This window comes from Carettochelys insculpta, chromosome 24 (assembly GCF_033958435.1).
Source record: "Carettochelys insculpta isolate YL-2023 chromosome 24, ASM3395843v1, whole genome shotgun sequence".
Classification (NCBI taxonomy): domain Eukaryota; kingdom Metazoa; phylum Chordata; order Testudines; family Carettochelyidae; genus Carettochelys; species Carettochelys insculpta.
Genome location: NC_134160.1, coordinates 2,486,525 through 2,512,061, shown reverse-complemented (window position 1 = coordinate 2,512,061; position 25,537 = coordinate 2,486,525). Strand labels below are relative to the sequence as shown.

At 46.3% G+C, this 25,537-nt stretch overlaps 2 protein-coding genes across 4 annotated transcripts; both read right to left on the bottom strand.

Moving 5' to 3' along the window:
- Window positions 1–1,159: 1,159 nt before the first annotated feature.
- On the bottom strand, window positions 1,160–10,239 carry LSM10 (LSM10, U7 small nuclear RNA associated). Of its 3 annotated transcripts, XM_074976176.1 has the most exons (3): window positions 10,174–10,239; window positions 8,682–8,745; window positions 1,160–1,939 (listed from the first exon to the last, which is right to left on the bottom strand). In XM_074976176.1, exon 3 carries the CDS (start codon window positions 1,920–1,922, stop codon window positions 1,551–1,553), a length of 372 nt encoding a protein of 123 aa, XP_074832277.1. In that variant the 5' UTR covers window positions 1,923–1,939; window positions 8,682–8,745; window positions 10,174–10,239; the 3' UTR covers window positions 1,160–1,550. The 3 variants fall into 3 exon arrangements, with proteins under 3 accessions (XP_074832277.1, XP_074832276.1, XP_074832278.1); XM_074976175.1 differs by lacking the exons at window positions 8,682–8,745; window positions 10,174–10,239 and adding an exon at window positions 4,372–4,635; XM_074976177.1 differs by lacking the exons at window positions 8,682–8,745; window positions 10,174–10,239 and adding an exon at window positions 3,976–4,159.
- Window positions 5,774–24,694, bottom strand: OSCP1 (organic solute carrier partner 1). The gene is made up of 10 exons (XM_074976174.1): window positions 24,566–24,694; window positions 14,622–14,776; window positions 13,779–13,946; window positions 13,041–13,121; window positions 12,262–12,365; window positions 11,455–11,583; window positions 10,744–10,813; window positions 10,174–10,313; window positions 8,682–8,745; window positions 5,774–6,681 (listed from the first exon to the last, which is right to left on the bottom strand). The coding sequence occupies exons 1-10, from the start codon at window positions 24,675–24,677 to the stop codon at window positions 6,565–6,567; spliced, it is 1,140 nt and encodes a 379-aa protein (XP_074832275.1). The 5' UTR covers window positions 24,678–24,694; the 3' UTR covers window positions 5,774–6,564.
- Window positions 24,695–25,537: the final 843 nt, after the last annotated feature.

Here is a 25,537-nt window from a genome sequence, read left to right as displayed (position 1 = left end):
AGAAAGGTCAGCTGCTCTTGAGCAGATTAACACTCAGAACAGTGGAAATCCATCCTGGTGCCAGAATCCAAACCCACAAAAGCGTGGGAGCAGAGTAAACGCGGCTGGCCTTGCCACTGCTGTGGGAACTAAAACAGCACCTGATGCCTAACATCCAGGGCAGCACTGGAGGACAAGAAAGGGGCTGAGTTCGAGTGAGCTGCAGTTGGGATGTGCGCTGCTAACCGGCACCGTGGCACTCTCGAGCAGTCTGTCTGAAGCAGCCTTTCTTGGACTTTGGAAGCTCTTGAGAAAACGGCTGTGCAAGGTGTTCACATGCGTGTGCTGCATTTGACAGAGATGATCAGGAGTGGTGCTCTCATTGCTTCCCACAGCCAGCACAGCTCATCCTTTGAGGGACTCTGCTGCCACCCCTGCCACTTCACGCCCATGCTGCTCTCAGCAGGAGCTGTGCAGTCACTCGGACGCAGGCCTGAAGGTGCACAGGGAGCAAGGTTGCACTCAGCACCTGAACAATCCCTGGCACTTTAATTTTCAATCAGGACTTCAGCGATTACAGGGTCTATCAGCTAGGGAAAGGCAGCACAGCTACAGTTTTGCTTGGTTGTGATCTAGGCCTTCCCGGTCTATTGCAGGGACAAAACCACTTCTTGCCTTTGGATAACACAAGGTGAGAAATGAGGGGTCATTTTATAAACCAGTTATCGCTGCTAGCTAGCCCTCTCCCCTGCCTCCTGGCCCAAGACGTCCACCTTGCCTTCCCCCTCAGGAGTATCCTTCTGGTTCTAACATCTGAATGGAGAGAAGGCAGTGAATTCTCACATCTCAGCTGGTGAGCAAAGATGCATGTGATCATGGAAATCAGCAGCCACTCATGAAAATAAAAATACAACAACGGCCCAATCTAGCAGGTCAGCAGGGTTGAAAAAAGGCACTGGAGAAACCTAACACCACAAAAAGTCTTGTGGCATCTTACAGACCAACAGATATTTTGGAGCATAAGTTTTCGTGGGCAAAGGCCCACTTCATCAGATGCATCTGATGAAGTGGGCCTTTGCCCACGAAAACTTATGCTCCAAAATATCTGTTGGTCTGTAAGATGCCACTAGACTTTTTGCTGTTCTCTAATAACACAGAAGAAGCTTGTTGGTTTGTGGCCAAAGGTTTTATTTGAAAAATGTTTACTGATCAACCTGAGAATGAGAAAGGATCCAAAACCGTGTCATCCTGCTCCTTAGATGCCAGGGAAGCAGGAAAAACAGAAGATCTCAAACAGGCATTTAAAAAAAAAAAACCCCTACAGAAGAGCCCTTTTCTGCAGCCTCCCAGCCCACTCCAACACCATCATCTGCCCTAAGAAACAAAAAGTCTCTGCAACAGTCAGACGAACCTGCAAAAGCAGCCAGGGGGCTCTCTCAGGATGAGACATGCTTGTTCTTGTCTTTGCAACCACAGCAAGAGAGACAGTAGGATTTCCTGTACAGAATTTGGAGCGGCAGGAGGAATGATGTTATAACAGCACTGTAAGCCCTAGCTTCAGGTTGGAGAGTTTACTTGTGCCGGGCAGTAGGGAATTCCTTTCTCCCTTTGTCTCGGCCACCGAAGTAGCGCACCTTATGGATCAACTGCAGCTGCTTCTCCACTGTGGCCCTGATATCCACTTCATCAGGGATATGGACATAGCGAACGTTCCTGCCCGTCACAAACAGGTCATCCAGTTGGGAGACTCGTCCTTGTCTATCTGTGAAAGTCACCTCGGCCAGGCGAATGTTCATAAAGGCATCCACGTTGGTGATGCGGCCCACGGCTGTGCTCTCGTCACGGAGATCAACTGTAGTGACGTAGCCATGGATGCCCTGGAGTAGGATGACCAGGCTGTTCTCAGCAATGGTACGCTCTTTGACAGAGTGGCTGATTTCCATTGTGCAGCACTATCCAGCTAGGAAAAGAGCAAGACCAGCCTATGTGACACTTGTTGAATTCACCTCATGTTACTTCTCTCTGTCAGGTCCCACTGCTTTCTTCTACTGCCCACCCCCAGCCTTGGCTAGTACTGACTTCTGCGAAGTTTGGGACAGTCTGTTGGGAACTCATTATTTGCATCACTAAAGCTTTTGAGTTTAGGTTAGCACTGGTGTGTAGGGCTGCCCTGACAACCCTGAGATGGATACTTCTGGTTCTCTCTACAAGTACATCAAGAACAGGAGCAAGCTTCAGACCCACAAAATGCCTCCCTCCTGCCCTCTAAAGGAGAAATGTGAATTGTCTCAATCCCATTTAGCCATTCTGCTGAGACACGAAAATACTGAAACAGCACCGAAGGGTCCTGTGGCACCTTATAGACTAACAGAAAAGTTTTGAGCATGAGCTTTCGTGAGCACAGACTCACTTCATCAGATGCATCAGAAAATACTGAGGCATTCAGCACCTCTTGTGGAATGTTTTGGGATATGCACTCTTCTGAAAGCAGGAAGTTCTAGAAAGCTGAGCAGGGACCTATGAGTTGTAGAGCCATAGATTCCAAAGCCAATAATATTGTCCTGGAATGGGAAATCTGTGGTCCAAGAGCACACGCGACTCATAAGGGTCCTATATGTGGCACACGAGATACTTTGTTTACTGTGGCCCATGTGTAGGCTTGCCAGATTCCAAAGGTTGCCATCCGCATAGGTATCTCGGATATTACTAAGGTGACACACTCAAAGGGCAAGGGTGGGGAAGTGAGATGGGTGATTGTCACCCATTGGCTACCTCTACACGTTCCCCAAACTTCGAAATGGCCACGCAAATGGCCATTTCGAAGTTTACTAATGAAGAGCTGAAATGCATATTCAGCGCTTCATTAACATGTGGGCAGCTAATGCTCATGGGAATAAGGGGACTTCGAAGTAGGCGGCGTCCTTTCGAAAAGGAGCCCTGTCTGGACAAGACGCGTGACGGCGAGGCGCGTCAATTTCGAAGTGCCGTGGCCGCCCGCATGCTAATGAAGCGCCGAATATGCATTTCAGCGCTTCATTAGTAAACTTCGAAACGGCCATTTGCGTGGCCATTTTGAAGTTTGGGGCACGTGTAGACACGGCCATTGAGAGAGCTGTGTGCCTGCTCTGGCTCCAATCAAAGAGCTGCTAGTGGTCAGTCAGCACACCCTGCAAATTCAAGGTGCACAAGTGCAGTTAGAAAAACTACTCTGTTCTGGTAACAGAGAGGAAGCTGTGCTAGTCTATACACTATCAAAACAAAAAGCAGTCAAGTAGCACTTTAAAGACTAGCAAAATAGTTTATTAGGTGAGCTTTCGTGGGACAGATCCACTTCTTCAGACCATAGCCAGACCAGAACAGACTCAATATTTAAGACACAGAGAACCAGACTGTTCTGGGAGGCCATCGTGGTTACAGCAATCTTGTGACCCATTGAGATGAAGGAGGGCCACCCATGTGTCCCATTAACTAGCCTTTGTTGCCCATGGCTGATCTAGTCTCATTTCCTGTCTAGTAGGGGCCACAGAGCCCACAAAATACTTCCTAGAGCAGTTCTCATAGGACAACCTCCAACCTTGATTGTAAATCCATTATTGATGGGGAATCCACCAGGATCCCTGGTAAACTGTTCCACTGGTTACAAAGATAAGCCATATTTCCAATCTAAGTTTGTCTAGTTTTAAATGCCATTCACCAAGCCTGCCCTCCTCTGTTTGTCTACCTATAAAACACACCTTCCATCGCAAGGGGGTTGCAAGGTTTAACTTTTGCGAAGCGTGCACTGGGAGCTGGACGGAGCCAGAGAGCCACTGCGGGTAGTAACCGTGTCGCTACGGACCTGTGATGGATTGGGAAAGAGCGTGGCTAGTGCCCTCCCTCCCACTAGACCCCGTACTCCCCAGTCCCAGCCCTATGGCACTAACACCCGGCTCCCCCACTTGGCCAATGGCGCAGCTTGTGCCGAAACGGCAAGGCAGCCCTTTGAAGTTAACTCACCCTGTGCCAGCCCACCTGGGCCAGACCCGCTGGGGGTGCAGGGCCGTGCCCGGCTCACCCGGCTGCTCGTGTGCGGGCCAGGGCCGGCCGGTGTGAGCACCTGGCACGTCTTGGGCGTCAGTGGACAACAAGCAGGACGTATTCCCACCCCCGCCGTGTGCACACTGACGTGCCAGTCGCGAGCGGGCACGGACACACGTGCGTGTGCAAGCACAGAGCCACGCGCGTGTGCACACCCCGTGCCAGGCAGCCTGGCCGGCCTCTGCTCAGCGGCCACTGATGGGGGTGGGTGGGGTGCCCGTCTGGCCCCGCCCCCGCATCAGAGCGCCCGGGTTTGGCCCCGCCCCCGCAGTCCCCCCCCGTCCCCGCTGTCAGGGGACCCGGCCGCTGCCTTACCCGCCGCGGAGCGCACCGGACCGCGCGCCTGCGCAGTGAGCGATCAACCGGCAAGGCCCAGGCCCCCTTCCGCCCCTTGCAGCGCGGGGGGGGAGGGGGCGGGCGGGGCGACCGCACCATTGGCTTGTGGGCGGGGAGACCACAGCGGAGCGCGGGACTGAGAGCCCGCCCTTCCGCCTGCCTTCGTCCGCTGGCGCCGTCATCTCCCCCCTCTGGCGCGGGCTATGGAACCTTCCAATCCCCCCTCCGGCGCGGGCCATGGAATCACCTCTCCCCTCCCTGGGGCGGGCCGTGGAACCTACCACTCCCCTCTCCGGGACGGGCCAGGGGACCTCCCCACGTTTCCCTTACTCCCGCCCCGGCCTTGAACCCTCCCATTCCTCCTCGCCCAGCCCGGGCCATTCAGCCTCCCTGCCACCGGCCAGGGAACCCTCCTCACCTTCCCTCGACATGCACCAAGGTACCTCCCCCACAGCTGGCCCCCTTGCAAGCCCTGGAACCTCCCCATTCCCCCCCTCTGCTCTATGTTGGATCTCCCCACGTGCAAGCCATGGAACCTCCCAATTTCCCCCTCCCCCCGGGCTATGGAACTATCCTTGCATCGCTCCCTCCCCACGTGCAAGCCATGGAACCTCCCAATTTCCCCCTCCCCCCGGGCTATGGAACTATCCTTGCATCGCTCCCTCCCCACGTGCAAGCCATGGAACCTCCCAATTCCCCCCTCCCCCCCGGGCTATGGAACTATCCTTGCATCTCTCCCTCCCCACGTGCAAGCCATGGAACCTCCCTGACCTTCCCTCCCAGGCCATGGAACCTCCCAATCGCCCCCCCTCGGGCTATGGAACTATCCTTGCATCTGCTCCCCCCAACCCCCATGCAAGCCCTAGACCTCCCCGCATCTCCCGGACTCGCCTGGCCCTGGTGGCTCCTGCCATCCCTCCCCGAGCCTGGGGCTGGCCCTGCCTTGGTGCTGGGGCCTCGCCAGCCTGCAGGCAGCACCCTCCGCGGCCTCCTTTACTCAGCTGCACGTTAGGGGCGTTCTCCCGATACCAATGCAGTGCCCCAGCCTCACCCATGCCAGGGCAGATTACTGGACCCTTGGGCTACCGTCGGCCTTGCACTAGCACTAAATCCCCTTACGCCGACAGCTGGCTTCCAGAGGCAGTCGTGTCAGTCTGTTCCAGCAAAAACAAGGAGTGTGGCAACACCTTAGTAACATGGTAGTCTCTAGAGTGCCATCAGCCGCCTTGTGCATATGGACAAGCTGAGAGAGGATTCCCTGTTCCTTGTGCACAGCAGAGTAGACGAGGGATCCAATTGAAAGTTAATTTCACGCTGCCACCTGTGTAAAGAGGCTCATCACAAAAGGGATGTAAGAAAAATGGTCGACAACGTTTAGGGGCACAGTGCAACAGATTTATTCCGACCATTTCTAAAGCAGAAAAACCTATGCACTCAGGACCATATTTCTGAAGAACTCTTACACAGGAATCTCCTGGTTCAAGGTGGAGGCAGAAACAAACAGTGACATGGTAATGTACCTTACTGAAAAGTGGGGGAAAAAATATCCTTTAAGTTCATAAGACACTCCTTTGACAGCAAGTCATTTCTAGGCCTCTCATTTTTATGACTACAGCAAAAAAAAAACAAACAAAAAAAAAACAAAACACAGGTTGCTGCTGTTTAACAGTGGTCAGACAGCTAGCTCCATGAATTCAAGCAAACACAATCTGTTCTGGCTTCAACTGGCAAGGAGAAAGAGCCATTCCTTCCAAGAGTGCTTAAGAACCACACACAAGCTGGTATATGTTACACCAAACATCACATTTCCCATTGTAAATGGTATCTAAAGTAACCGGACTTCCCACTGCAACAGGTAAGGGTGCTACATGAATGCTCACTTCCGCTTTAATTACTCAAGCTTCTAAATCTGAGGCGTGGAACAATCTAGAGCTTTCACAGAAAGTAAAGGAATTAAAAAAAAAAAGTCACACAGAGCAGAGTGGTTTTGGTGGACTGTGTATCAGTGCCATCCAGCCTGTGATTCTGGGGACTGAGGCTGTCCTGTGCAATCAGTCATGACACAAACAGGAATCGTTACAACTCCATGTGATAGGAGACTAGCAGCAGGTGTCTGTCTGCATCAAATTGTGACTAAATAAACAGCTTGTTCTGCCTCTGAGAAGCAGAGTATCACAGTTTATCCATCATAGCCAGTAAATCGTCTCCCTTGCTCATGCTCTGACTGGGCTGATCTGCCACCTCAAACTCTCCCATGATTCGAGCCAGCTGCTCATTCTGCTGTTGGTCCTGTTTAAAAGGAGGGGGGAAAAAAAACCCTTACAATATCTAAATTCTTAATTTCACAATTATTGTCAACATAACTCCATTCAGAGAGTTCATCTCAAGATTTCAGGTTCAAAATATAACAAAATTTAGAACTGTTGTCATAACCTTAGAAAAGCCCTGAGTGCTTTGAATTTTATACATCTGTCCATATATTAGAATGCATTTGTCTGTCCGAGAGTCCATCCATCCATGTATCTATTTGTTACTCCTCTGAAACTGTACATGCTAAAACCACTAAATTTGGTACACAGCTTCCTCTTATCCTAACTTAAAGTAAAGTCAGGGTTTGGTTGTGCCAGGAAAATGGAAAGGGCCTGGAATAGGTATGTTTTCTAGAACATGGAAAGGGAGGGGACAGAGAGAGGTGATGCTATACTGTAAAGTGACCACTGTGGGCAGCTATGCCACTGAGAGTGGCCAGCTGAGGCTGGGGCTGGCCATCTTGCCAGCCACTGGACTGGTTAACTGGCCCGCTGCCCTCTTTGGCTGCAGCACCAGAGTTGGGGGGGAGGAGAGGTAGAAAGCCCTATGGGATGGGGGGCAAAGGGAATAGGCTCCTGCTGGATGTGGGGTGGAGGAGAAGGGGAGAGACATCCCCACTAGAATGAAAGCACAGAGAAAAGGCCCCACCGGGTGGCAGGGTGAGGAGAGAAAGCCCTGCCACCCCGCAGAGGAGCCACAGGCTAGACCCCCGTACTGCTGGATCACCCAGCATGCCCCCTCTCCAGTCAGCCTGCCCGGCCTCCTCATCCCACAGGTCCAGCTTGGGGAGTGCCACCCTCCTGTGGCTCCTGAATAAGGACTGGGGAGTGTGAGCCTATATGGACCCTTCCTGCCCTGGGACTCTCCTGCCCTCCCTGGGGATAAGCTGGTGGGAAAGGTGTGCAGCCCCTCCCAGCCCGGGTCTCCTCCCCACCCCTGGCTGGCTCAGGTAGAAGCCCTATGGCAGGGTGAGCAGCTCCTGGCCTAAGGGATAAGCCAGTAGGCAGGATGCACGGTCCATGCCGCCCAGGGGGAAAAGCAGGCCCATCACACCCTCCTCCTGCCTTGAGCCCCCATCCCCTGACCTCTGGCTCTTCCCAATCTCCTGCCCAGATTTCTGCATCCCCAGCCCCTGCTCTGAGTCCGTCCTCACCCTCTGCCCTGACTCCTCAACCACACCCACCCTGAGCCTCTCCTCACTCCCAGTCCTCACTCTTGGACTCCCCGCATCTTCAGCCCTGTCCTGAAAACCTCCCCAACCTCCTCCTGACTCCAGCACCCTCAATGCCTCTAGCCTGGAGATCCTCACATCCCCATGGCCCTGCTCTGACTCCTGCACCCCGATGCCTCCAGCCATGAGATCCTCACATCCCCATGGCCTGCCCTGACTCCTGCACTCCCCAGCAACACCAGCCTCCTGCCCTGAAGGATCCAGGCAACAACTAATTAAGTCTTCTGTTTGTAACCATAGGTGAATGATCAGTTTTGTAAATGCTACAAATAAAAACCAATTGCATGGCACTCTTTCCCCCATTGGTTAATAATACTAGCCATGGCCTTTCCCTTAAAACACCTAATGATGGAGCCTGTCCTTTCAGTTCTGTGCTGTGCAGCCAGTAGAAATGGGATCAGAACACAAAAACACAGGTGACATTCTTAATTACCTGCTTAAAGTTGAGCACTGGGGAATCTGCAGGTACAGGGCAACAGGAGAAGGTAAATGGTTCGTCAGTTCTGCCTTCTCTATAGTCTTTACAGTTTAAAAACTTTGGCAGGTGGGTAAAGGAGATACAGTTGCAAATATCTCCACAAATTCTATTACTTTGTAATTCCTAACTCTGCACATAACTTACATTTCTGTGGTCCTCACTGGGTTTTGTCAGAATACATTTAATATTCTTTAAATGTATCAAATCCATCTTTAGTTTTTCAAACACAGAAATGACAAAGCTCAATTATCTGAAATACAATGGGCATACCTGGGTGGCTTGTATGTTGATAACTTTGTACGATAACTCTTCGGGCCTGGTCAGTGCTGCATATCTGATTGAAAGTATAAAAAAAGCGCACTTAATATCATGCATGGTAGATAGATAGTGAGTGAAGTGAAAAACATGTGGTTGGTTATTAATTTACTAAACACCATTCTTCATATAGCAGCAACCCATGCACACCTGTGATTCTTGTGCTAACTATGGAGACATGCTAGTATTGCTCTCTGGTACCAAACATATCTAGCTATCCTCAACTAACATCATGTATGTCATGGTGTGACAACAATGCCCAGATGCTTTGTATATTGGACAGACTTCAAACTCTCTTAGACAAAGAGTTAATGGGCACAAAACAGACATAAAAACACTCTTCTGGATCCACAAACTGGTCAGCCAACATTTTAATGGAGTGGGCCATTCTGTTAATGACTTAAAAGTTTGCGTCTTACTGAAGAGGAATTTTCACAACACTCTTGAAAGAGAGGCTGCTGAACTCTCTTTTGTATTCAAATTCGACACATCAACAAGTGGTTTGAACTGGGATGGGAATTTTCTGGGTCATTATAGGGGCTTGTTTGCATACTTGGCTTTATCTAATTCTTGACACCGCCCCCTTCTGCCCCTCCACTCTCTGATTTGCTCACCTTGATAATTTTTTTTCTGATTTGTCCACCTTGATTACTATATTTGGTTCTCTGTGCCTTAAATATTGAGTCTGTTCTGGTATGGCTATGGTCTGAAGAAGTGGGTCTGTCCCATGAAAGCTCACCTAATAAATTATTTTGTTAGTCTCTGAAGTGCTATGTGACTGCTTTTTTGTTTTGATAGTATATAGACTAGCATGGCTTCTTCTCTGTTACATATCTAGCTATCTTTAACTAATCAGACAATGCAATGGCAACCCTCCTCTCCCTGTTCCTTCCCAACCAGCAAAGAGATCCTTTATGAAAGAGACTAGGATGGTGTAAAGCTGAGAGACTGGACTGGCTGAATTATCATTAAGGATATAATAAAGCATGAATCTTGTGAAATGTTTATTTGCTGAAAAGGAGGTGGAGGGGGATTGGTAATGAGTTTATAGAGTATTTCGCTTCACGCCACAAGTTCAAATCTATCAGATCACTAGTGACCAAAAGTTATGACCGGTTGTCCAGTGGGGAATTGGAGACCTCAGTCACTTTATAGTAGAGAGGACATCACAACTCCCACTTCCCCAAAACAAAAGCCCACTCATGCTTACTGGATTCCTGGTTGGTAATTTCAAAAGAGACCAACATGTAAACACACCAGAGAGACCGAATGCCTCTCATGTCCCTGGAAAGGATCCATCCAGGTCAGGATTGAGCCATAATAGAAAGCTTATCCTGTGCTGTCCCTACTCTATGGAGAAAGGGCATCAGGCGCCAGAACTGTCAATGCTGTGCCTCTCCCCAGTACCAAAACCACAACCACAGCACTGCATTGGAATTAAGCATACTCTTCCTCCTCATCTGTTGTGAACAGGTTTAATCGGAATCCTGGTTCGCTGCCGTTGGGTTTCTCGATCTCTAGGCCTCCCATTAATCTAGCCAAAAAGTTCAGTTCTTCTTTAGCAAGAGGGTTAGGGGTTGCATTCTCCTGCAGAAAACAATACTGGAATCACTGGATGAACAAGCAGAGAAAGAAGGACCAGTGCTTTTTTTTTTTTTTTTTTGTATAAAAAGAGGAGCTGATACTCAATTGGCTTTCCCCCCACCCAGCCACCGGCCTGCCCGCTGATAATCCCCTGGCTGGGGCTGCTGAGGCTGGTACTGAGTACCAGCAAGTACTGGCACAAAAAATACTAAGAAGGACTGTACTCGCTTTGGTGGTTCCTGGTCCTATAAAATACAACATTTTTTCAGTGATATTATTACAGGTAACTAAACAAGTGGAAAAAATCTAAAACTGACAAAAGGACATACTTCTTCCCATAATGTATAAATTAGACCAAACTATTTTTCTGCCATACAATATCATTGAGGTCAAAAAGTCAGCAAAATATGAAGAGGACAGAAGGACATACAACCTTTGTGTGGGACGCCAAATTCTTGGATGCTCCTGACATGTGTGTCTCTACTGGCCGACTAACACTGTACCTAGCAAGAAACATAAAAGTTACTGCATGCATCGAAAAGAGACCAGTCCTGTGCACAGGGTAGGAGCCAAAGGGACTTCTCTCTGTTGCCATAGGATCCAAATTTGTTTTCTGGATCATAAAAGTATATCCATACATTCTTTTCTGGTGGTAGCAAATAGAATGAGCCTTTCTAATTCTGTCTGCTGACATACTGACTGGTAAGTGCTTGAGTGTAGAAAAGTACAAATAATAAAAAGAATCCTAACGCTTCTTTCTTGACTAGCAAAATTACTAAAAAGAAATATCTGTAATCAAAAGTATTCCCTGAAGGCAATCTAACATGCAGCACATAGAGTGTGGAGTGCTAAATGAGATCCAGTCATTTCTCAGTTCTCCTGTGGACGTGTGTTCAGATTTAGCTGTTCTTTTCCCCTGGGGAAATTTATACACATCCATACACAGCTAGCCAGGGGGAGATCACTGAACTAAAGGTGTCAAGTTGACAAGGAGCAGCAGAATTGACATAAACAAGCCAATGAGACACAAAGACTGACAACCTGTTTTCCTTAACAAACCAAGAGCATTCATATTCAAGGCTGAATTCCAGGAGGTTTTATTAAAAATGTATATGTAGTCACTACGCAGGGATAGTTTACTTACATATTTGTCCCCAGTTTAAGCACTCTGTCTCCATAAAGCTCAAACGAACCTTCCCTTTGTGGACTGATATAATTTCCACCAGTTGTGAATTCAACTCTTTTAACTTCATCTCCATTGCAATTAAACATTCTAAAAGGAATAAAATTAAATCTTTGTTATCTCAAGATATTTACTGGTGCCTTTTAGAGCTGACTTGCTCTGTTCTTCATACTGGAGGAGGGGGAAATCAAGTTGTCTTTTAGCAAATATTTGGTAAGACTACAAAAAACTACCAAACTGACAAAGGGCAGTGGTGTAATTTTAAAAGAGTAAAGAAGGACAGAACAAAAAAGCAGTCCTGTAGCACAGTAAGGACTAACAAAGTAATTTATTAGGTGATGAGCTTCTGTGGGACAAACCCACATTTTCAGATCTGGAAAATGGGAAATCTGAAGAAGTGGGCCTGTCCCATGAAAGCTCATCACCTAATAAATTACTTTGTTAGTCTTTAAGGTGCTACAGGACTGCTTTTTTGTTTTGTGAAGATACAAAATAACACAGCCATCTCTCTGGAAAAAAAAATGGGCAGTTTGCTAGAACCAATGATTACAGGAAAATACTCAGCCTGTCACTGCCAGGTCACTTGTTTCAGATCTTGAACTATGTAAGCAATTCATGCCCAACAAATGGCCAATGCTCTATGCAAAATGAAGGTGTACTTTGCACTGGCCAGCTATTTTTGTTATAGTTGGTATGAACTGCTCCTTTGTGGGGAGCTATGCATACTGGGAGATCTGCACACATAATTAATAAGGGTCTAGAAATCACCTGATGAGTCCTGGAACTTCTGTTCCCCATGGAACAGGACCTGATATTGGCAGCACAAAGCGACCATTCGAGTTTTGTACTTTATCCTTTAGAAAGATGGAGACCTGCAAAGAAACACCCCACCCACAAAAATACCAGTCAAATGCCTCCTAATGTAAATCTCTTGGAGCCTTCCTGTCAAAATCAAAGGCAGGATGATATGTGAAAGGACAGTGAGTTCAGGCCAACAATAGTCATACTCTAGTCATAACCACAGACTGGGAGCATTAATTTAAATTTTAGTTTAACTGGTCGTATGTAAATAAATAAAACAGAACCCTTTATTTAGGAATGTTGACTCCTTGCTGTCAGTCCTCAGTTTCTTATGGTTTATTAATCAATCCTTTAATTAGAAAGCAAAATGTCTGTCAGTTGAGCTTGTACATAAACAGGTCTCTAGGTTGCGAAATCTCCCAGTAATGAAAAACACAAGTCCAGAAAACAGTCCGTTTGTAAGTATTTAAAGAACTGCGGCTGTGTTTGAGCAGCAGTTGCTTTTCATCTCATTCTAGTGAATGGGATGTTCACTTAGTAAAATCTGTTGGAAACATTTGTTATTTATATTATGCTCCGTTTTTAGAACTACAGAGAAATCAAGCACATCAATGTAAGTTACAAGCCCAAGCAGCAAAAACACACCTGTTTCAAAATAATGTAATTGTAGCAAAATACCTACATTTTATTGCCAGAAGAATCAAAATTACTGTTTTTCTTATGTGCTAATGCAATGAGACACTTACCCTGATGTGCATGTCCTGAAAGAAAATTAGGAGTGTCTGCCTGATCAGTTGAAATTCACCAGCAGAGAGACAACTGTACATCTAGAGAACAGAAAAGAAATTGTAAGGATAATTCTGTTCTGTGAATGACCTGTCCAATCTAGTCAAATGTGGCCACAAAAGTGTCAAAACTGCGTTGCAGATAAGAGATCAGTAAAGGACAGTGCGGTAAGCAGGAATTGTCAACAAATTCCAAATTCAATTCCTAGTCAAAGCAATAGAAAGACTTACACTTCAATGGAAATTGGGTCAGACCCTAAAATAAATATAAATAAATAAATAAATAGCTTAAAATGTGCCAATATGAAAACAATACCAGAATTCTAAACAACGCAGTCTCAAGAAATACTTCTAAAACACACCAGAGCCTTTCTGCATCAATATTATTAGACTTTATCAGTCACTAATATCCCTTCCATAGAAATACAATTCAGAGTAAAAAATCCTTTCACCAGGATAGTTATATGTGTAGTTCCAAAAATATTAGAAAATATTAGTAACTGAAAACCAAATCTGTTTTCCTCAGGTTCTAAGGGGCATCAGAAAGATTTGAGATGTTCTCCACAATTGTAAGACAAATTCCACGTCCAGTGAAGTACTCATCAGCCTGGTATTGAGCATCTCTATAATTAGCTGAAAGAAAAAATGAAAAACCAAACAGCAATGAGCTCCATGGTTCATCCAGTAACTGGGCCTTACATCGATGAGCTGCCGAAATGTTTCATCCACTTGGTTAAGAATGTTAGGGGTGTCTCGTACAAAATCCTTGATAGCATCCAGATGATTGAAAGTGACTAGCAGTATGTCTTTGGGTCGAGGACAGAGCAGAACTTGGTATTTGAAAGCCATAGTCATAAGATCATAGAGCTGTAAAATGATGACAGGAAATCTAGTTAGATTCAAAACCCTCAGTCAATTATCATCTGGTTCAAATGCCACAGTCAAGTGAGGTTTAATCTGGAAAGAAACTTTCAAAACTCATTACAACCCCTATATGGTAAGAGCTATGATCTTTTATTCTTGTTACAGGCAGAATTTATTTTTAGTACCCAAATCCATAAAGGGTTTACAGAGGTTTCCTGCAAACTCCTTAGTAATAGCCACAATTGTTTGCCCGTAGACAAAAACTCTTCATAGGCACACATTCAGGTATTTGCATACACAAAATAGAGGGGATGAATTTGGAGATGTCCAAACAGTAATATGCACAGGCACAGTTAAAAGTAAGACATACCTAATGAATACCCCAAATTAAACAGTTTCACATTATCAAAGCAGAAACATAGAGCTTTGATATTTTTGTTGCTCTGAGTCATCTTTATGCGTCTGATACAACAGTGTATTTTCTAACTTTTCCTGGGTTTAGAAAAAAAGCAACTACAAGGAACTTTTGCAAGGAGGATTTCTGTCACAAAAATGCTTGATAAAATAGATTGATGTACAAATTCTACTGCAATTAACACCCAGTGAGAAGCAGCATTAAGGAAGCAACAAATGGCTTATAGCATATAGAATAATTGGAGAGGAAGACATTCTTTTTACCTTGTCCATGCTTGCCTGGTTCAACCTCATGATTGAAGCATGAGCCAGCCGATCGTACACTGTTCTCAGGGCCTTCTTGGAATAGAGTTCCTGTGGTTTAAATAACTCCTCCATAAACTTTTTATTGAACATGGTTGTGATGATATCATTCATAACTGTAAAGACAAAAGAACCTGTATAGTTGATTTTCCATACTGACAGTCTTCAAAAACATCAAATGCTCTATTTTGTTCCACACGGAGGACACAGACAGGATTCATATGAACCTAGGTAAACCACACACACAGAACCATGAGGGAAAATATACTGGTATTCTATACCAGCAAAGCACTTTTAGAGTGCATGCAGCTAAACCAGCAAAGCTATTCCTTGCTATTGTGCAGTAAAACCAACTCCCAGGAAAGAAACAAACTGTATGGTAAAAATGCAGTTCTCTCAATATAAAGGCATGTACAGTAGGACTTCCTGTTGGCACAGCTCTGTGGGTCAGCGATCACATCTATTCATCCCTGCAAATGACAGAGCTGGGCTGGTAGACGTCTGCAATGCAGACAGAGCGATAGGCAACAAAGACTTTTTTTTCTGATGGGAATAGGACTCTTGGATGCACTGCTTTCAAAGTCATGTCTACCACTTGACTTTTTAAATTTAAATTAGAAATGTCTGGTTCTGTGGACAGGCTGATACTGCCTACAGTATCTATTTAGTTGTAATTCTGCCTCCCAGGGAAAATTGCGTGGTTCTCAATTATATTAGACATTCACATTACCATCTTAAAACAAATTATGGTCAACAGAATCTTTTTCTCCCTTTAGAAATGTAAGAAATCAATTTTGTTTCCTCTGATTAACAGAAGTCTACCATCTGGTTCAAGGTTCCCTCTCTGGAGCTTTTCTGTTTAACAGATTGGGACTTTTTGGTTGTAAGGAAAGCATTTCAGGCATTGGCATCAATGGAAGATAATACTGAACGCTTCCACTGTGATTTTCATATGAGCATCTCAAAGCATGTCACAAACATTTATTAAGTTCACAACAGCCTAATGAGGTGAGTAGCACCTTTTGTGTATGTACACAGAGGCACAGAGCTGTTAAGTGACTTACTCAAGAGATGCAATGATAGAGCAGAGAACAACTCTGCTGTAGCCGTTGGCTTACATTGTCTTTTTGAAAAGGCAGAAATCAGGGACAAATGTAGCAGTGGTACAAGGAGAGGCAATGAATTTGGCCTTAAACTCTGTATCACACGTGCTCACTCCCTACTGTGGAAATGCGGAATAAAATCTAATACTGTATTGCAGTCCATACCAAGACTGCAGAGCAAGAATTAAGCCTCTTCCAAGCACATGACCACAACCAAAGATAGCGAGGCTAGCAAATGCAAACAGGATGACAAAATCCCCTGTGCAGAAGGCAAAGAGACACTTGGAGGTTGTGATTAGTTATATAACTACTGAAGTTATTATTGGTAGAGAGAGGCATGAACCCTCACTATTGTGGTGGTGATGGTGAGGGGTGAGTGCATTGACTGCACAGCAGTGTGATCTATGTAGCAGCTACTTTCACCTTTGCTGGTATGAAGTAATACTGGGATCTAGTTAGATATCTCTTGGGCAGTTGCTGGGTCCCATGCAGGTTCTGAGAAGCTAGAAACAGATAATTCAGGGTGCTGGAGTGCAACTCCCTCTACGTTTGCTTGGAGATAATATTTACAAAGATGCAAAACAGTATTTCCCCTTGGAGGTATTTTAAGACATTTCATAGCATCCCAATCCATTCTTGGGCTTCTGCAAAGCAATGACCCAAATAAAACCAATTATGATTTAAAGATTTTTCTTCCCCCTACTGCCTACCTTTGAAATGTACTGTCCATAAAACCTTTGATTTGTCAGTCCTAGCTAGAAAAGTTTGCTTCACAGCAATACAATGAATCTTAATCCACCATCCTTTAGGAATGAAGACAATCCAGTTCAATATCAATAAGTATCAATCATTACCTATTTTATTTTGCAGCTGGCAGATGAAAAAAAATCAGACCTTGGGCTCCTATGGCAATACTAAGGTGCTAAAGGACTGCTTGTTTTTTGTGATGCTACAGACTAATATGGCTACCCTCCTCAGACGATCTTACATCTGTTTGCACACTTTTATGTCCACCAAGCTCCATTAAGATCCTCTCCTGCACCTGTTACCACTGCTTTAGGAAAAACTGCTATCCCAACAAGTAGCAGACCAATTCTATTTAGAGTTGCAACAACACTGAAAATTAATCTGTGTTTAAAAATGGAATGCAACAGAACAGAATGAGACTTGTATTAAATATATATCAACCCTAAAATAAATTTCTGCAATTAAAATCATTCATACTACTGTGAAAGCAACAAATATTCAAGGTTAAAAGGGCACAGCAAGCCCCAGTATCATTTAAATAAGCCACTTTGACCACACACTTCTGAGAGTGAAATGTGGCATTAATTTCTTTAGAAATTAAAGACAATAGCTTTGGATCAAGCAAAGGGATCCCAGAGTGCAGGTTCACCCAAGGAGAACACATTGGCTCAGGGGTCGGCAACCAAAATAGCAAGAAGAGCCATTCTTTCCAATGTGGTTTAAAAAAAAACCAAAAAAAAAATCAATAATTCAAGAGCCGCAATGCATGTGAATACAAGACAGTGTATAATAAATAACGTCAAACCATACTTTTTGTAACCCCTTTTTTAAGAACAGCACACACACACAACAATTTGTAATGGAATACATGTTTACTGCAGGATGTTCACAAACTTTTTACATATTCTAGTTCCTCACACTCCATGTGTGTGTTTGTACCACTGCTTTCCTGACTTTCACTCCTGAACCTTCTCTCTCTGGAGGATGCTAGGGGAGTTATCCAATGTTTCAAGATCACATATTGTTTGCTATTCATATATGAGATGTTCATTTTGGGGCTCTTAGACATTCACCATTTATCAAAAATAATCAGGAGGGTTGTTTTTTTACTTTGCAATTATAGCACCAGGAGCCACACAAAAGTCCTTAAAGAGCCACATGTAGCTCTGGAGCCACAGGTTACAGACCCTTGTGTTAGCCACTTGAGCAAAGGAAAAACAAAAACAAAAAACTCAGAGGTTTGCCAGCACAGGGCTATGGAGACTCCAAGAAATGCAGCATAAAGGCAACTAAACACAGAGGGAGCTCAGCAAGCAGGACAGGACAAGGGATTCAAGCGCAGACAGGAGACATTCCTACAGGGAGAGAATGCTATGGACGAGAGAAAAGACAGAGGATTCACAGATGTTTTTCCATGATTGTGTCACATCATTTGTGATCCACGCATCTCTCTTGCTAATGCAGTTTAACAACACACGGCTCACATGCATGACAGGAGGCTAATAACTTTCTGCCTGGATAAAGCTCATGCTTCCCAGATTACATTCAAGTCAGCCAAAGGAAAAATCCAAGAACCAAACAGTTACACGTTTTTACCTGCAACAAGTTTCCATTTAAAACAAAATCCAGGTACACAACTGCTGACAACACAGGTTATAACTGACTCCAGTTGTGAATAACAGATACACACACATTCACATTACAATCTGCCAACTACTAATTACTGCTTCACACAGCAGTCACTAGCTACATTTTACACAGCTGCAGCAGCTCCTTTAGCTACTCATTATGAAAACAGGAACCATTTTACATTAATGATAAACAACTGAGGTCAGTGGAGTAGATGAGGGTGGGTGAAACCTGAACCATTATGATACCATCAACAACAGAATCTTGAGATTTTAAATTGTTGACTTGGGGATCATTACTTTTAAGAGCAGCCTCCAGCAATGGATACTGTATATTTTTACTGCACAGTCCTAACACAAAGAAAGAATTAAAGCTTTATTGATTGGATTTACAGTAAAGGCTTGCTTATCTGGCATCTGGATAACCGATACATTGGGCTAACTGGTATGGCCAGCGACTCCACTCCAATATTCAGCACGTGATTACCCAGCACCCCCAGCCAGATAATAGAGCTTTTACTGTACATAGAATCCACATTTGTGCACTGATCATAAAAATATGAAAAAAAACAGGTGCTTGTATTCTTCGCATCCCATTTTGAATGTGTTACCATACAACACCGCAGAGCCTTTTGATAGGCTTGTACATTTTAAATGCAGCAAGAACATGTAACTGCATGTAACACACTGTGGAGCCATACAGAAGAGCAGAAGCAAACTCCAGGATATTCACATGCCAATATCACTTGAACACTTAGATATCCCAGTGACAAGCACTTTAGCTCAATGTACAGAAAAGCCTGAAGGCTTATTTTGAAAACTGTGAATTGTAACTACTAAAAGGAAGCTGCTTAAAGAGTTGGGCCCAGGGAACTGGAGACTAATTAAAATTAGGAAAAGTAGGGGATTAGGGAATTGGGAATAACCTTACAGAAATACAGCTATGCATCATACATGATTACTGTCTGCATTTTACTCATGAACAATGCTCACAGAATTCATGCAGTCATAAGCTTGAATTTCCATAGGGTTAATCAACAAAGACATTCAGATTTGGCTAGAAAGCTCTCTAGTGAACACACCGTCTATTGATATCTATTGCCCTGATTGTAATTAATTTTCAGAGAAGCTATTTTTAAAGGCTGTGTGATTATAAGATATTTATTGTCAAAGGGTTTTTGATTTATTTGTGTTTAGATCTAAAATTATTAATGTATCTTTTAAAAAGAAAGTCTTGGTTGAAGAATCACTTGTTTGTGTTCTTGACAAATTACTATAACTACAGCACTGCAGCAACAGGGTTTGGAGTGCATGTGTGGCATATGGATTCAAAGTGCGTATGGTTGTGTTGGTCTACCGCATGCAGCTAACAGGTTACAGTACCTCGTTTCCTGTCCACATCTGTCCATTCATCTACACGAAGCATATAAAACAAAAACATGGGTTCAAGTAGTAAGAACAATATTGCAAGGAGATTAAAATAAAGAAATAGGAAAAAATCTAGCAAATGGACTTAATTTTTCATGTAGGCATTCAATGCTTAATAAAAAAAGGGCTGCCTGCCATTTTTACCTTTCACTCACATAAAAAATGTGAAATCCAGGCACTTTCGAGGTCAAAGGCAAAAATCCCACTGACTTCACTAAGACCAGAATTTTATCCCAGCAAATGTTCAGCACTTTTGACACCAAGCTTGGAAAAGGAAGGACTGAGATGTCTGGTTGTTTTAAGTACAACTATACCTATTACTCACAAGTAAACAATACAGTCAACAGTTCTGATCAATGCTACCACACTATAGCTGTAACCACATCTCAGTGTAAATAAAGCCTGACTTTATTGGAATGCAAAATGTGGATACAGCTGTGCTAGTCCTATGTCCTCATTGAGATGTAGAAGAACTTGCTCTACAGGTTTACCAGTTTACACCTGGGCTACGTCTACACGTGCCCCAAACTTTGAAATAGCCACACAAATGGCCATTTCGAAGTTTACTAATGAAGCGCTGAAATGCATATTCAGCGCTTCATTAGCATGCGGGCGGCAGCGGCGCTTCGAAATTGACACGGCTTGCCGCTGCGCATCTCGTCCAGACGGGGCTCCTTTTCGAAAGGACCCCGCCTACTTCGAAGTCCCCTTATTCCTATGAGCAGATTGGAATAAGGGGATTTCGAAGTAGGCGGCGTCCTTTCAAAGAGGAGCCCCATCTGGACGAGCCGCGTCAATTTCGAAGCGCTGCTGCCGCCCGCATGCTAATGAAGCGCTTAATATGCATTTCAGCGCTTCATTAGTAAACTTCGAAATGGCCATTTGCGTGGCCATTTTGAAGTTTGGGGCACGTGTAGACACGGCCCTGGTGTGTCATTATGGTTACCAGTTATTTCACACGTACAGCGCTGCAGTTGTGCTGGTGAAGCCACGCTGCTGTAGCTGTAGTGAAAATGCTATTCATATGGACGTGCGTTGGTAGTGTAGGCCAAGCGAAGTTTCCTATTTGGTTATAGGAATAAGGGGATTTTGAAGTGTGTGGGGTCCTTTTGAAAATGACCCTGTGTAGACAAGCCCTGCACAATCGAAAGCGGCACTTTCATTGCAGTGCCTCATTAGCATATGTCAAAGTGTCTCATTAACATCCTCCTTTTGAAAGGGGGGGTACTAGTGTGGACACAGCCACTGTGATATTTCAGAAGCAGGATGGTGAAAATATTGTCAGAAGACCAACTCTTTAGTTATGTTGGTTCCATAAATGAATCCCTGAGGCATTAAGCTCCAAAATACAAATACAGAAGTGTCCGAGTTTATCTGGGTTTCCATGATAACCATATACATAATGTTAGTTTTCACTTTCTTCCACTCTAGGCCTCCACCTATACCAGCTCTTCACAATAATAAATGTAGCAATCTCTAGTACCTAGAGAAGTGATGATTTTTTCTGGAGATGTAGATAAGTATGACGACAGCTTTGCGCAGTTATTACCAGAGAGGAACTTAGTGTAAGACAGCATACATTTATAATGGTGAGCAAGACTGGGTGCTTTTCTAAATGATAGACTATAAGAATTATTCTCAGGAAGTCTATAGACCGCGTTAGACAGGGCAGATTAGATGATCACAATGGCTCTTTGTCTTGGAATCTATTAATCTCTGACTATAATGTCCTGATTTGGGTATGCTTGTTATGACAATGTTGTGTTTGCAGTACCCTTTGGAAATCATAGTAATTCTCTTACATAAATGTAACACCACAGAAACAGCATCAAACAAAAATGACTGCATGAGACTAGCTTCCTATTAAACTGTAAACCAGGAATCTCAAATTCATGGCAAGTGACCCACCTGTGGCCTGAGCAGTTCCACAGTCCAGCCACACATGGGTGCTGGCATGAGAATCCCTGTGGCCTGGGTGTGTGTGCGTACCCTTACTCCAAATCCAGCCCCTGCTCCTCCCTTGCCTCTTCTCACCCTGCACTGCCTTCTCCCACCTGTCACACCTCTCCCAGCAGCTCCCTCTCCCAAGGGACAAGGCCTTAGGGATTACAGGGGGCCTGGTGCAGGATGGCAGCAGGGGTCAGGCCTCCTACACCAACCATTGTGGTGGGAGCTGAGGGGGAAGCAGAGCAACATAGCAGCCCCTGTTCTGCTCCCATCTCCCAGGCCAGCCCAGTTGCTCCACTTTACCACACCTGTGGGAAGCAGAGCGTCCCAGCCCCAATACAGGCTGGCTTGGACGACAGCAGTAGAGACCAAGCTGCTGTGTCTCTCCTCTTTCTCACAGCTCAGGTCCCCATGGCCTAAGCTGAGTATGCGGGACTGTCCCATCAATAGGACAGTTGGGATGGCTGCTGTGATGCTTCGCCTGTGATGTGGAACCCAGGATGGCTGCACTGAACTGTCCTATAGACAGGATGGCTCTGCATACATCTCCCCTAGGCCACAGGGATGTGCCAGCAGTGGCACAAAGCTAGCAGCTGGAAGCCACTCTAGTCCTGCTGCACTACTGGTGGTGGCACTGGGGCCCTCCTGGGGAGGGATTAATTTGCCTGGAGGTGGCAGGTGGGGCTGAAGAACACACGGGGGAACATGCAGACCAGTAGGTGGGGCCTGGAAACATGCAAGGGTGTGTGAGAAACATGTGGAGACTCCCCCACAGTCCTGCCAGAGAGAGGTGCCCACTAGCTGATTATGGAGGATTTGAGGACTGGTATCGGCCCTAAGGAAAACGAAGCTTGAGATCCCTGCTGTAGATCATTTGCAGCAGGAAAGTGGTTGATCATATTTCAGAGTGAAATTGCTAAAAAGAGGAAACTCACACGAACAAACACCTTTCAGCCCATTTTTGTGCTGCAGCAAAGTCATGTATGGGCAGATGGAATCACTAAGAGAATAGTATTTCACCTTATTTTTTTACATCCATGACTGGTGTTTACTCTGAGTATTTGCTTCTTCGTCTTTTGGGAATGCCTCCTTTTTTTTTCCCCCCCCCAATTCCCGCCCATTTCTCTTCACAGAGGCCAAGAATTCATATTCAATTGGAACATGCATTTCCAATACACAGGTCTCCTACCAAGGCAGCGACAATGAGTGTTTGCACCTGCCCCCAAAGAAAGGGAATCTAGTCAGAAATCCTGGTTTCAAACTATAACTGTTGATTTCATGGTCTCCATGCATCTGATGAAGTGGGTCTTTGCCAATGAAAGTTTATGCTTCAAAAAATCTGTTAGTTTATAAGGTGCCACAGGACTTCTCATTGTTTTCCCATAAAAGATATAACAATGGAACAAAACCTGCATACTAGGTAGTGGGATACGGCATGATTGTTTCTACTATGGGAACTGAGAATAGGGAACTGGAAAGTAGCTTTCAGCTCATTCAACAGTATACATTGCCCACCACACTTACATTAGGCCTAAATTTTCTGTTCAAAGTATAACTTCTCACCCCTGACATCTATAAGTATCCAGTAATGCTATGTCTACAGCTCCATGAAAGCTAAAATTTAAATCCAGTTCTAGGAAAGACAGCTTGGGAAAATATACTTGCAACAGGCTATTTTAAAATAATTCTAGCACCAGATTTGCTCACAGACTCTCAGCTGTTAAGGAGCAGAAACCCTCTTGAACAGATAGCCAAAGATCCAGGATCCAAGAGTGTGTGAATTATTTGCTGACTCTCTTTATGGATGAAGCTAAATTGTGTAGCTGTAAGCTGTACAAATATGAACATAACTCATAAATGTCAGACATGTAAAGGAAACTGAGTCTTTAGACAGACATGAACTTGAAGATGTGATGCTTCCCCATCAGGGCTCTGGATCTTAGTTCTAGCATCTGACCTATTAGCCAGAGGCCAGCAAAAAGCAAGGAGGGGCTGGGCTAAGGGCACCAAAGAGGAGCAGGAATAATACAAATGGAAAGATGTGCCCTACCTATTCCCAGGTGCTCAAAGTCTCTTTAGGTGTCAATACTGTACTTAGCAACGTGGCACCTGAACACCCGGATACTGTCTTCAAACTCTGCTCTATTTTTCTATTCTGTGGATAAGTAGATATTTGATACATTTGAAACCCCACCCCTTGTGGCTTCTGGAGGGGAAAGTGTTGTCTGAGCCAGTCTCCCAGAGGGCTTCCTGCTTTATGGGCTTGCTCCTCTACAGAGTCTGGTGCCCCTCTTTGGAGACCAGTGCAAGCCCAGTGTGCCCAGATTCCTAAGCAGTAGTGTGAACTTGACATGATTGGTTGTGGTCAAAAGACTATAAACAACAGCTGTACATTTGGGTCACAGGCAGAAAATGCTCCTTCCAAGCCACAGGGAGAAGTATTACGGCTTCAAAAAAAAAAACCAAAAAAAAAACCCCCACAAACAAGTATCTGATTTCTGCCCTGCGGTCTCAGCCTATCCAGGAACGCTTCCTACTGGCCCCTGGGGTTAGGATCCGGAAGCCCGTGACAAGGCTAGATCTCAAGTTCGGCCCATGTTGGGTGCATGGGGAGCCTGTGAAAGCGCCCCCCGTAAAGAGCCCTGACTTCCCCACGAGCTCCGCTCCCACTTCCAGCCTCGGCCGAGAGGCACAGAAACCCCACCCCCAGCCGCGTTCCCGGCAAGCGCAGCCCGCGGGCGGGCAGCCGCGCAGGCGAGAGCCCGGTGCGGCCCCGCTGGTTAGCAGCGCGCCCACGGCCCAGGGCAGGGGCTGCTCCCGCGAGCGGCGCGCACCCCACAATTCATTCCGCCGGGGACGGAAGAAGCCAGAGGGCCCCTGCGCCCGGCCTGCAATGCCGGGGCCCGCGGAGCAGCACCAGGGCGGCTGGCCAAAGGCCTCCCTCGGGCGGCTGCTGTGGCCGGGCGGGCGGGCGGCGGCCCCCGGGGATGCTCTCAGGGGGCGCGGGGGGAAGACCCCCCCGGAGGCGGCGGGAGGCCGGGCGGGCGCTCACCTTTGCGCGCCTTCTCGCCGGGGATGCTCTGGGCCCGCAGGCGCTGGTCCAGGATGTAGAGCATCTCCCCGCCCAGGTTGAGGAAGAGCAGCGGCAGCGCGCGGGTCGACATGGCCCCGGCCGGGCAGGGCCGCGGGGCTCGCGGAAACGCGGACGCCGTTGCCAGGGCACCCAAGCGGGGCAAGAGCCAATCAGGGGGCGCCTTATTGATGGGCTCGGCCTCTTAAAGGGGCCTGCGGGGTGGGGGTTCGGCCGACAGGAAGGCCCGCGCGGGGACGTGTTGCCGTTTGGTGCCCCCCCCCCCACAACGCAAACACAGGCACAAGCTAGAGCGGGGGGGTGGCGGCTACCCCGCACCCCAATCCCCCTCCCCGCTCCCCCCTCCCCCCATCCCTTTCCTCTCACACCCCCCGCCCACATACCCCCCCCGACCCATCTCACAGCCTTCTGCCCCTCGGGCCCCCCCCCGCCTGGACCTCAATCGTCCCCCCCCCACACCTCTCCCACTCCCCCAACGCACCTGAGCCCCTCACCCCCTAGCCTGTCGCTCCCACCCAGCCCCCCTTCCCCAACTCCCACTGCATACTTCTCTGCCCCCTCCCCGCACCCCAGTCCCTACCACATACCCTTCCCCCCCACCCCAGCGCCTCTTTCAGACCCCAATGCCCTCTCCCCCATGCACCACAGTTCCTGCACCCCTCTATCCCCACCTATTCACCTTCCTCTCAAATACTCCCCATTCCTCTTGTCCCGCTCCCAGCCCCCCACGACTGCAGTTCCTCCCACCCCCCATCCCTGTCACCTACTGAAGATCACAGAGGTCACCTACCACTGCAGTTCACGTGCCCAACCAGCCCCTCCACCTGCCCACAATGTCTATCAGCCAGCAATACACCCATAATAGTTTTATTCTCTCAACCACCTAATCCAATGGATGGAAATACTACCCCCCCCCCAACCCCCAGAACTGCA